At 38.6% G+C, this 12,009-nt stretch overlaps 1 protein-coding gene across 1 annotated transcript; it reads right to left on the reverse strand.

Moving 5' to 3' along the window:
• Window positions 1-27: 27 nt before the first annotated feature.
• LOC148073685 (pyrethroid hydrolase Ces2e-like) lies at window positions 28-7,560 on the reverse strand. Its single transcript, XM_087797017.1, has 13 exons — window positions 7,438-7,560; window positions 5,333-5,525; window positions 4,653-4,794; window positions 4,353-4,486; window positions 4,109-4,262; window positions 3,801-3,905; window positions 3,593-3,691; window positions 3,386-3,529; window positions 3,190-3,267; window positions 2,988-3,126; window positions 2,765-2,914; window positions 2,621-2,693; window positions 28-2,556 (listed from the first exon to the last, which is right to left on the reverse strand). The coding sequence occupies exons 1-13, from the start codon at window positions 7,511-7,513 to the stop codon at window positions 2,370-2,372; spliced, it is 1,674 nt and encodes a 557-aa protein (XP_087653143.1). The 5' UTR covers window positions 7,514-7,560; the 3' UTR covers window positions 28-2,369.
• Between the last annotated feature and the right edge of the window lie 4,449 nt (window positions 7,561-12,009).

A 12,009-nucleotide genomic window follows, 5' to 3' on the forward strand; every position in this document is an offset into this window, starting at 1 on the left:
GATTTTGATTCAAACTCCACTTCAGTACAGCTTCAATCATTGCTTTATTTTCTTCAAGAACGACCGCTGGAACACACACACGTTAATCAACTTTTCCCGGAGCAAGTTACACATGACATCCGGGATCGAACAATACACATCCTTCAAAATAAAAGTACTGTGCATAACACAATGAGTAAAGGCGCTTTCTTTTACATTGTTTAACAATCCACATATTTTATTCCACGTTGTGCATAAAGTCTAACAAATATTGAGTGTTTCCTAGATTATTTCATTTCAATTTTAAAAGTTTTATATTATTTCTCTTTGATATAACAATTATGTAACTGTCAGTGGCAACATCCCACTTGCATGAAGCCAAATATCATATTTACAAATTATTATTCTCACTTGCTGTGGTTCGAATTTCATCATCAAATGTCACAACATAATTCCATTTATTTCAAAGGAAAGAACTTCCCGTTCATCACCAGTCAGCCAATCAGTGACGTGAAATGATCACTTGGCAACAAAGAGTGGTCCAATCAGCGTCCTAGAATAGTTAAAGGTGGGTTCTATTAAGGCCCCAAAATGGCGGATAGTTGAGAGTTCAGATGTAGTTGGTTAAAAAAAAAGTAATTGAAAAACGAGACACACGACTTAAAGCTCTGCAAAAATACCGGTAAGAATTCAACTTTTGCATCACATTTAAGAACTATATCCAGAGCAACATTATAACTGACGAATTAACCTGTTAAAGGGTAAACTATATTAAATATATTATTTATTTAATACAGCTTACTTTCACCTTTTGTTGTGACATGTGAAATATTCCGTGAAAGTGGGAAGAAGAGTTACAGAAACTAGTGGGATTATAGTGTAGCCTAGTGGTTAAACGATAGGACTGTTAATATACGTTTATTTATGGACCAAATCACATCTAGTCGTATATAAAATTCGCTTTTTTTCTTTTTACTATTTGAAAGAAAACGTGTATTCTAGTATTTGCATTAAATGTAATGTTTGGGATGAACAAAAAATATTAGTTTTTTTTATTAGTGATATAAGTATAATTTCCTGTGATAAATATTAAGAAAGTTATGGATTATTAAAACGGGTGAAAATGCACTAATATATTCTTCGTCAATAGGGTTCAATATTTGAGGTGTGAACTTTTTTAAAATCCAAACTTTAGGTTGGTCTCATTGGAAAGCTTTCTAAACAAAGAAACTAATAATGGCGTTAATCGTTTAGAATCAATTAGTTATTGTTAAATTAGAAAATTTGGCTCTCAAAATATGCATCGAAAAAACAAATGAACATCCAAGATTCAACAATTAGCGCGGTTTAAATAAAAAATAATAGAAACATAAAGCACAGTTGCGGTGTATTCCTATTGTTTAAACGCATGAAATAAGCGGAAGTGAAATCTCTGTTAACAGTAAGCTTACTTGTCTTGAGTCAGACTACAAGTGACCAGGCGATCGGCAGAAATAAACAACATGGGAATCGATCAATTTAAAAGATATTTGGCAGATTCAAGTATAAATGTTTTAATGTATATTTAATAAGGATTCCAACGAATATTTGACTTGATTTAGATGTTTGGCAAAGCAGTTTTGTCGAGGAAAGGAAAATATTTTCAGAGATTTGTGGCACGTGTACCTCAATAAGAAGATTTTAATATTTTTGACGAACGAGGGCATGTGTTCAACGTCATCAGTATTGTTGCGTAGTGATGATGAAAACGATGTGAAAGCAGTTGACTCAGGGATATAGCGATCCAGAACCTATTCGATCAGACCTAAAGGAGCACTACCGATACCCAGGAACCGGCAAATACAAACATACCACACATGTGCTGAAGTAAGTCTCAGAACTGTGAGATCGACTACAGTCTTTGAAACATGTAAGTAAGTCTGTAGGGTTTCCTTTTCAGATTTGTTGCTCTTTAAAATGGAACTTTTAATTTAATATGTTTTTTGGTCAGAATGATTATCTGATAGTAGACTTTAGGTTGTCTAAATCACTTTCTGACTTAACCAATTTGAATTCTCATTTCAAAACTGTGCACAAAGGTAAAGTGAACTAAGTGTATTTTATGCAGAAGTCAATGTTCTTTTATGAAAAATAGATCAGAAGATCTGACATCAAGTAGGTTCTGTCAAAAGTTTACTCTCAGACCACTTGAATTCCCCGTAACCTGAAACTTAAAAATCACCTGAAAATAATATATTAAAGCATTTAACCTCACCCTTGAAATGTCATGTTTGCATGACAACATCCTTCAGATGAAAACCTTCTACAACATCAAACGATATATATGAGGATAGTCTTTGTTGTGTATTTGGCATTATATATTCTACTAAATCTTTAACAAATGTCAAGAGTCACAGCTCGTTCCGATCTTGTTTTTCTTGATATAGTTGTTCTATCTTCTTTGGAAGAATCTCAGTCAGGAAGACGAAGTGTTCGTTCTTGAGGTGATGATCAACTACCTGATCCTCTCCGATTGCCAGGTAAGCTTCCTCTTTGTCGTACTTTGGCCAGTGAACCAGACCCTTTCCATTCGGAGACCTACATGAACAGTTTGAATCACTGTTATTCTCCTTGTGATGTTTTATGTTTTGACCTTTCCTACCCTGTGCGAGCAAAGTTAGCCCAGTAGGTCATCACGGTTCTGCCTAGTTGTTCCTCTTCTTCTAAGCAGGCAACTGGAACCACACATTAGTTGACATCGTGATCCCGAAAATCAGTAACTGCAAATATTTCCCCGTGGACTCACCAGGTAATTTGACATGAGACTGCGTGAAACAGAATCCAAACACTGAAAATATTTCATCCCCGTGATCACTTCCAACAAAGCTTGGTCTTCTTGACTTCAGAAGAGAGGGAATGTGCCTGAACTCGTAAAGGTAAACGGGTGTGCCGGCATCTGTCAGAATACAGATCAGAGTCACACAGCACAGAACATCACTCAAACTATATAACCCTGGATACAGTGTTACCTCTGTGAGCATTGGCCGTAACAACAGCAGGAATGTTGAAACGGAAATCTCCGATGTACCGACTGAACGCATCTCTGTTCTTTACAGGGTCGTCTGAGGTTCCAGCGTATTTCTTTAACACCAACTCTCTTATTTTGACCTGAGAAATGGATCAAATGCATCAGTTTATGGTCACGGGTTGTTTCAAAACATCTGTTTTTACATCAGGGAGAAACATTGACATCATGTTTAAAACTTGCTCCCGGTCCAGTCCCTCAGTCCAGTTTGGAGGCGCAAAGAACTAAGGAAAGACAAAAATAGCTTGTAATGTGCCTTGATAATGTGTATAAATAGATCTGTAGTTGAATTGCTGTATAACATCGGATTCAAATAGAAGAGTATGGTGGATTCAGACTTACATTTGTCAGTAAATAACCACCTTCGTCACTGTTGACTCCAACGATGAACGGAACTTTGAGAAGTTTTTGATTCCCGAACAGTTGTTTCACTGGGTTTGTCAAAAAGTGTCCATCCAGGACTACAGGATACTTTAACGTCTTGTCCTTGAGAGCAGGAAATGGAAATTAAGTATTTTTTATAACATCTAATTAAATTCAAAGTCGTACCTTGACAAGCGTGTTAATTGTTTCCATATCCAGGTTCTTCATACAAGCTGTAATCTTCTCTGTGGAGTCAACACTACATCCAGACATGTTTGCGATCATCTGGAAACACACACCGAAGCTTCATCACAATGTTTCTAACAAATGTGAAAAGATATGCATACTAAATAATAATAATCTGATGAGGCAAAATGGTATTGGTACGACTCACCTGGGTCATCGTGAGAGACGTTTCGTAAACAAGGGGATCCATGGCAGCAGTGCCACTCTCTGCAATAGCTTTGTGGAACAGTCCTTCAGTCAGTGGTGAGAGAAGCTGATCGATGACAAATGCAACTTAGTTCTTTTTTTCTGTTACTAATTACCTTGTTTATTATATTCCAACTGGGTTAAAAAAAACTGGAAATGTATTATATACACAGTATATTATATGCTCCTGCTATCGTGAGAAGGTCTACCTTAAGATATATTTTAATATAAATGATTTAAGTTCATAAAAAGCAAAGCTCAAAACCTTACCAATAAAGAGACGCTCACTCCACCAGCAGACTCTCCAAATATGGTGACTGAATTAGAGGCTCCTCCAAAGTTGTGAATGTGTTCCTGGACCCACTTCAGGGCTTGGATTTGGTCTAACATGCCCCAGTTTCCTGCCATGTGCTCATCGCCAGTGCTGGGTCATAAATATAGAAACTGTTTCTTCTTTAAAGCAGATCTTCTCAGTCAGCCAGTATTGATTTACTGACATCAAGACATGACTTACCTGAGAAAGCCAAGAAGTCCCAAGCGATACTGAATTGATACAACAACTACATTCTCATAGGCTGACAAAGCAGATCCGTCATACATTGTAGCTGAACCCATTTCAAAACCTCCACCGTGGATCCAGACCATGACCTGTCCAGAAAAAAATCTGTCAGTCATTTAACAATGAGGATGTGGTGCTGAATATTGGAGAGACTATTAAATAAGAGATAGAAAAAAAACAACTTAAGTTGTTGACTCTAAATCGGCAAATATTCCTTAGGCAGGCTATTTAAATTTAAATAAAACTTGTTCTTACCGGGAGTTTGGCATCATGAGGTCTGGTTGCAGGTGTGTAGATGTTCAGGTACAAACAGTCTTCTGACACTCCAGGGATTTCCATTTGAAGTCCAAGTACCATCGAAACTAAAACCACACTGGTTTCTCTATCTTGGAAACACCTAAAACAAAAAAAAATTACAAATCTGATCTGGTTTTGTTCACCATTATAGCCAAGATCATTTATTTTCTTCACACATACTTTACAACTTTAAAATCATGACTTGAGAATGCGTTTGTGTCTTCTCGTCTATTGCAACAGTTTGTTTTCATGTCTTAACAAGAAGGAGCTGTCTCGCCTGCAGTCGATACAGAAGTCTGCAGCGAGAATTCTGACCCGCTCTAGTAGATGAACTCACAATTCTCCGATCCTTAAATCTCTTCACTGGACCTGAGGAGAGAAATCCTTCCAGGCTGTTGCTCCTAAACTTTGCAACGATCTTCCTCTCTCTGTGTGTTTGATGGATCTACTGACTTCTTCAAGAAAAGTCTTAAGACACTTTTATTCTTGCAGGCTTTTCCTTCATTTTCTGAGACTCCTGTGTTTGTCTCGGTGGTGTCTTGACCTTTTAGCATATATTTTATGGAGTATTGTTTTGATTGTTTAAGCGCTTTGTGACCCTTGTCTGGAAAAGCGCTCTATAAATATAAATTACTTACATGTTTGGCTGTTTGGTGGCATCTCTGACTCCCTCCCATCCTTCCACAGGCTGAGGTGCAGACAGTCTCAGTGCGGGGCCCAAGGGGGGTTTTGCAAAGGGGACACCCAGAAAGGCATGAACCTTATTGTCTGTTCCCTTGACTGTCAACATTTGACCTCTCAGGCCTCCTAGCTCGGTGTGGACGACTGGTGCTGGTGGGGAAAAAAGGTTATTATTGAAACACAATGACTACTCATTAGACAAGAGATGCTAAATGTTTAATCCAATCCAAACTTGTGGTTTCAAAAATTAAAAAATAAGGCATCATGGTTGAGTTTTAGGGGGTGAAACGTAAATCCAATCCAGTTGAACACTTTTACATGTGTTGTTGCTCCTCCTGACTTAACCTGTTTGCCATGGCTTCCACTGAAACCTGACCCACATTAAAGTGAATTTGGCTTGTAGAGTGTTTCCGATTGCTGAAGTTTACATAAGAACCAGAGTTGAACCTTAACAATAGAACCAATGAAACCAACAGAAGTTTTTTTTTCTATCTCCTATTTCCTCCTATCTGTGTGTACCAGAGTCTTGGTTGGCATTTGTACTCCGCTAGAAGAACATCTTTTCTCATTTGTAAAGCTTACACATGATGTTTTTGAGTCATGTTAAATGACCCGACGAGCCAGATTTTGCCCCTGGGCCAATTTGCCTTATATATATATATATATATATATATTCATTTTTTTACAGTGTATTAGAGGTCATGTGTGGTTTCCTTGTTGAAGATAACAAGTTAAAATAATGTATAAAACAAGTCAAATGAGATGATGTGGACAGATGCCAAATCTGGCCCACCGAATTGTTGGCTCACAATCAAATCAGATACATTTTCATGTAGTAAAAAAAAACGGAGACAAGCCTTTCAAGTAAATGTCACAACCAGACTTATACTTCCTGTTACAGCAGTTTGGTAATAATTACATTTTGTCCCGCAGCCTCGAAAGACTTTGGTCTCTTATATGAGATGTATGATTGAAAACCCCTGCAATAAATAATGTGAAAAGAAATGTGGTAGCACTTGGTGTATAATGCATGATCAGCAGATTTTTACAACAGTGGTGTGTCTCAAAATCCCTTACTTCTGCACTTACATTATATATTTTGAGTACAAAGTGCGTTCACACTGAGCAGTGTGCAAAAATGTATGACGGCCACAAAATTGAGTTTGGATCAATGGACACTTTCCACCTTCAACGTCCGTCATCTTAGTTTCGTAGTCGACGCTAAACAGAAGCTACGTCTCTGTCGACACGTCTTCGGAGCAGATATCGGCGTAAATGTCTCGAGAAAACACTAATTTTACCGCAAAAACAACACTAATAACATATTGAAACACAACTTAATAACTTGCGATACGGTTCCAATGGCTGGTTGCAATCAGCGTTAAAAAGTAGTTGAAGAAGAAGCTGTCAAGTCCTCTATTGTACTCTATTATATTAACATTAGAAAATGTGCTTAGCTCCCGCCCACTGAAAACAGTGTTTTTCTGATGATCAAATCTCCTTTTCTACCAACCACACCCACACTCTGCAGTGATTTGTAAAACTATGGGGGTTTTTCACCATGTGCCATCAATCCCAGAAGTCTCCACCTCCAAAGGGGGGCGTGATAACAGCGGGCAGGAGAAGGAGTGAAGCCATTATTGTGTCAAAATATGTTCTACTGATTCCTGTTGACCTGTTACTGACTGATCGCCTGGTTATATTGTTACTGCCGGCTCCTTTTCGGGTGCCTCGGGTACAAAACTCCTTTCTTCCCTTGAACAATCCACCAATTATTACTGTGATTCTTTTGAAATATTTGCCTCATTTCCAAAGTTCCAGTAACCTTTGAACGACTGAAGTCTTTTTGAAGCGAATCTGGTTTCTACTCCACTTATTACAGCTCTGTCATGAGTTATAAAACATTATGAATGCTTGATTTATAGTAATTTAGTCAACCACTTGTAAACATTTATAAAAAATCATCATAAGATCACCATCATACACGAGAACTTTAAAGGAAGTGTTACCGGCACTTTATAAAAAGAAAATGCTTTGCTCAAGATAAATTCCTTTGACTCACCCTCCTGTGGCTCTGCTACAGCACAGAGGAAGAGAACTAAAGATGGAGAGAAGTAGAGTTTGAAGCAGGTCCTCATGGTGGAATAATGACTGTCTTTGTTGGAGGCTGATAGAAGTGTGTCACTCACTGACGCACCCGCAGTGGAAGTGAAACTGAAACTAAAATATGATTTCCTCCTTAAAAGGGGGTGGTGAGCACAATAGAATGTTTAAATAAATAATAATACATGCTTCAAGAAAGAGGATATTTCCAATTAATATGGACTTGTTGCGCTCATGTGTTGTTATTGTGTTTCTTATTCAACATGAAAGGTAAGCATAGCTTTGCAGGACAATTCCTTGGACCAGAATTGGACATTGAGATTTATTTATTGTGTTTACTTTTAGTGGTGTTGATTGGTTTTGCCTGGTTGGACCAGAAGAGGGGATCTATTAGTATTATTATTATTATTATTATTATCTAGTAATTTTCCTATGAGTCACCATCTGCGCCACGTGGGGGCGGTGTTTGGTCAGTTTGGTGTTGCGTGGTTTAAGGTTATGAAGATTGTGTTAACAGTATTTCTTCTTTTTTTTTTTTTTTAGCTATTTAGTTCCAAATTCAGAATTAGACTTTATAACTCTGAATTTAGGGGCAGGAGCAGAGAGAAGGGATGATGTAGTCTATGTTTACATGTATCCTGTACCTGTATGTGGTGTTCTACCAGTCTGTGGTGGCCAGTGTCCGGTTCTATGCTGTGGTGTGTTGGGGTGGAAATGTGTCCAAGAGGAGTGTCAACAGGTTGGACAGGTTGATCAGGAGGGCTGGCTCTGTGGTTGGAATGAAGCTGGACTCACTGGTAAGTAAGTAAGTAAGTAATATTTATTTATATAGCGCTTTCAGACCAGGGTCACAAAGCGCTTAAACAAACAAAAAAATACTCAAAAATGTATATACACTTTAAAGATCAAGATAATACTGATAACACAGGAGTTCAAGAAAATCAAGGAAAAGCCTGAACAAATTGAAACGTCTTAAGATGTTTCTTAAAGGAGTCAGTAGACTCCATCAAGCGCAAAGAGAGAGGAAGATTGTTCCAAAGCTTAGGAGCAACAGCCTGAAAAGATTTCTCTCCTCTGGTCCTGAGTCGTGTGCGTGGAACCATAAGTAGATTCTGATCCACAGACCTCAGAGCCCGAGCTGGGGTGTAAGGCTGGATCAGATCAGTGATGTAAGGTGGAGCCTGACAATGAATAGCTCTGAAAGTAAGAACCAGAATTTTAAAGTTGATCCTGAAAGAAACTGGAAGCCAGTGAAGAGTTTTAAGGATCGGAGAAATGTGAGTTCTTCTACTTGAGCGGGTTAGAATTCTCGCTGCAGAGTTCTGAATCAACTGCAGGCGAGACAACTCCTTCTTGTTAAGACATGAAAACAAACTGTTAAAATAGTCCAGACGAGAAGAAACAAACGCATGGATTACAAGCTCCAGATCATGTTCCGACAACATTTTCCTAAGTTTAGAGATTTTTCTCAGTTGAAGGAAACAGTTTCTGGTCAGTTTTCTGCAGTGTCGAACAAGAGACATGTCTTTATCAAATACAACACCCAGGTTTCTCAGGCTCAGTTTGACAGACTGACCTAAGTCACCCAAGTACTGACTCAACCCTGGAATCTTATCATCAGGAGCAATCACCAGTGTTTCAGTTTTGTCCACATTTAGCTGTAGAGTGTTTTCACTCAGCCATTGTTTGATTTCTAGCAAACAATTGACTAAGCTGTTCAGCCTTTGGGGCTCAGTTGGATCAAAAGAGCAGTAGAGCTGGATGTCATCAGCAAAAATGTGATAAGAAACATCTGGAAATCTCTGAATGATTTTACCGAGGGGAATCAAGTACAGCAAACACAATAAAGGACCCAGAACAGAACTTTGAGGGACTCCACACAACAGATCTGCAGATTAAGACCTCATTTGATTGGCAGATACACTAAAACTGCGCCCAGAAAGGTAAGATGAGAACCATTCTAACACAGACCCAGACAGTCCCACTTCATCCCTCAGTCTTCTCAGCAGGATCTGGTGATCAACTGTGTCAAAGGCTGAGGACAGATCCAAAAGAACCAGAACAGTGAATTTACCAGAGTCAGCCGACATCATGATGTCACTGGACACTTTCAATAAAGCTGTCTCCGTAGAGTGATGTTTACGGAAGCCAGACTGAAACTTCTCATGGATGTCGCTCTGATCCAGGAACAAAGACAGCTGCTCAGACACCACCTTCTCCAACATCTTGGACAAGAAAGGGAGCTTAGAAATAGGCCTGAAATTACTGAGGTCAGTCGGGTCTAAGCCTGGTTTTTTGAGCAGAGGCTCCACAATGGCATGTTTAAATGCATTGGAGAAAACCCCTGTGGAAAGGGAGAGGTTCACCATATTGGTAACCCAGGGGCCAATTACATCAAATACTTTGATAAGAAGCCTACAAGGAAGGACGTCATCTGAGCAAGAGGAGGGTGTCATCTTGTTCACTAGTGCCGAAATATCACCCAAAGATACAGCAGTGAAGGAGGACCAAGAGGAGGAGAGGGGCTCAGAGACAGTAGGGGTTCCAAACAAAGGGGGAGAGATTTTCTCTTTGATCAATTTAATTTTGTCAATGAAAAATCTCAACAATGCATTACTGTCAGCTTCACAGAAGACAGGCGTGATTTGAGGAGCAGGAGACACGAGAGAATTAATCGTGTCAAACAAAACTTTGGGGTTTTTCCTATTTGCTGCTACCAGTTTTCTGATGTAATCAGATCTAGCAGTTTCTACCATCTCATTGTAAGAAGTCATCAGATCCCTGAGGTGAAGTCTATGCACCTCAAGTTTAGTGGACTTCCAGAGACGCTCAGTCTTTCGACAAAGTCTCTTCAGACTCAGGAGATCTTAATTTGTCCAAGTGACAGTTGCTGAGAGGAGATCATTGAACAAACTACTGTCCATCATGGACGATGACAGTCATCCTCTCAGCACTGTCATCAGTGAGCAGAGAAGCAGAATGAGTGCACGAATGCTCCTACCCAGGTGCAAAACAAATAGATTCAAGGACTCATTCATTCCTCGGGCTATTAAATTCTACAATTCTTAGTTCGGGGGCAGGAGTGGAGTGAAAATATCTGGATGTTCTGTTCTATGTTAGTCTTTGTATCCTTTGTCTTTGTTGTTGTTTTTTTTATCTATGTTCTTTGTCTTTATCTTTAGACTTAGATTGTGTCATCTTGTTCTTTCTCTTTATTTCTCTTTGTTCTTGTTCTTATTTTATTTTGATTTATTTTTTATTTTTTATAAAAAAAATTGCTGTATGTAAGTAAGTAAGTAAGTAAGTAATATCTATTTATATAGCGCTTTTCGAGACCAGGGTCACAAAGCGCTTTAACAATCAAAACAATACTCAAAACAGTACATACTTCAAAGATCAAGACAACACCGAGAACAACACAGGAGTTCGAGAAATTCAAGGAAAAGCCTGAACAAATAGAAACGTCTTAAGATGTTTCTTAAAGGAGTCAGTAGACTCCATCAAGCGCAAAGAGAGAGGAAGATTGTTCCAAATGCATGTATTGGCTATTGGAAAAAAACAATTTCAATAAAGTTTTACCTTACCTTACTTTACCTTACCTTATCCTAAGATCTTTGCTTTTTTTTCCCTTCGATCTATGCTCTCTATATTTGCACTTTATCTTTTTACACTTGTTCATTTTATTTGAACTTTGTTCTTGCTTTTATGAAACTTGCTTAAACCTTCTATCCTCTGTCCTGTACTGCAAATCTAGTTTCCCGAAGGAGATCTTCAGAGGAATTAATAAAGTCTGTCTAATGTAATTGTTTTATTTTTTATGATAGGGAATCGATTGCATTGGGGTCTGAGCCTTTGCATATTGGTTTATTAGCTTATTCAATTCTGCTTTAAGCTGGCTGGATGAAGACGTTATGTTCAAACATCCTCATTTATTTGTTTTCTCAGTCTTTCAGGGCATTGTATTTCGTTTAGCCCACTGAAATCGATGCAACAGCGCAGGCTTCCTTTCTTCTTCTTTAAACAGACAACCGGTTAGGCAAATGACATGTGAGACTTCTTAACTCAATAATGTGTTATCAGACTGTGTAAATAATCTTCAAAGATATACATAGTTGTCAATACATCCAATAATGTCATCTTGCTTGGAGAAAGTGGAGCAATCTTCCCGCAGCATGTCCTGTACAACCAGTTCTTTCCGGCTCTTCCAAGTGACGTAAGTCGATCAGAGGATCCCATGATATGCCATCCACCTGTTCTTACTGTGTGTTCACTAGATTCTCTGATACTTGATGGCAGCTGCTTGGTTTATCTTGAACAGTAAACTGAATAGACAGCTTAGACAAGCTGTAGGATACCATTTCCAGTTCTTCCTGGCAACATGTTCAGTGGAATTTTGCACATCAAGAACAATGTAAGGGGTAACGTCACACTTGTTCTCTTGTTGCTAGAATGACCACAGTCACTGCGCTGAAGTTGGGGTTTTATGCTGTTGCTGGGTACTGCTGGCTGTGTCGTTCAGCTTCATTCGAAC

Source organism: Callionymus lyra, chromosome 8 (assembly GCF_982586985.1).
Source record: "Callionymus lyra chromosome 8, fCalLyr1.hap1.1, whole genome shotgun sequence".
NCBI lineage: Eukaryota > Metazoa > Chordata > Actinopteri > Syngnathiformes > Callionymidae > Callionymus > Callionymus lyra.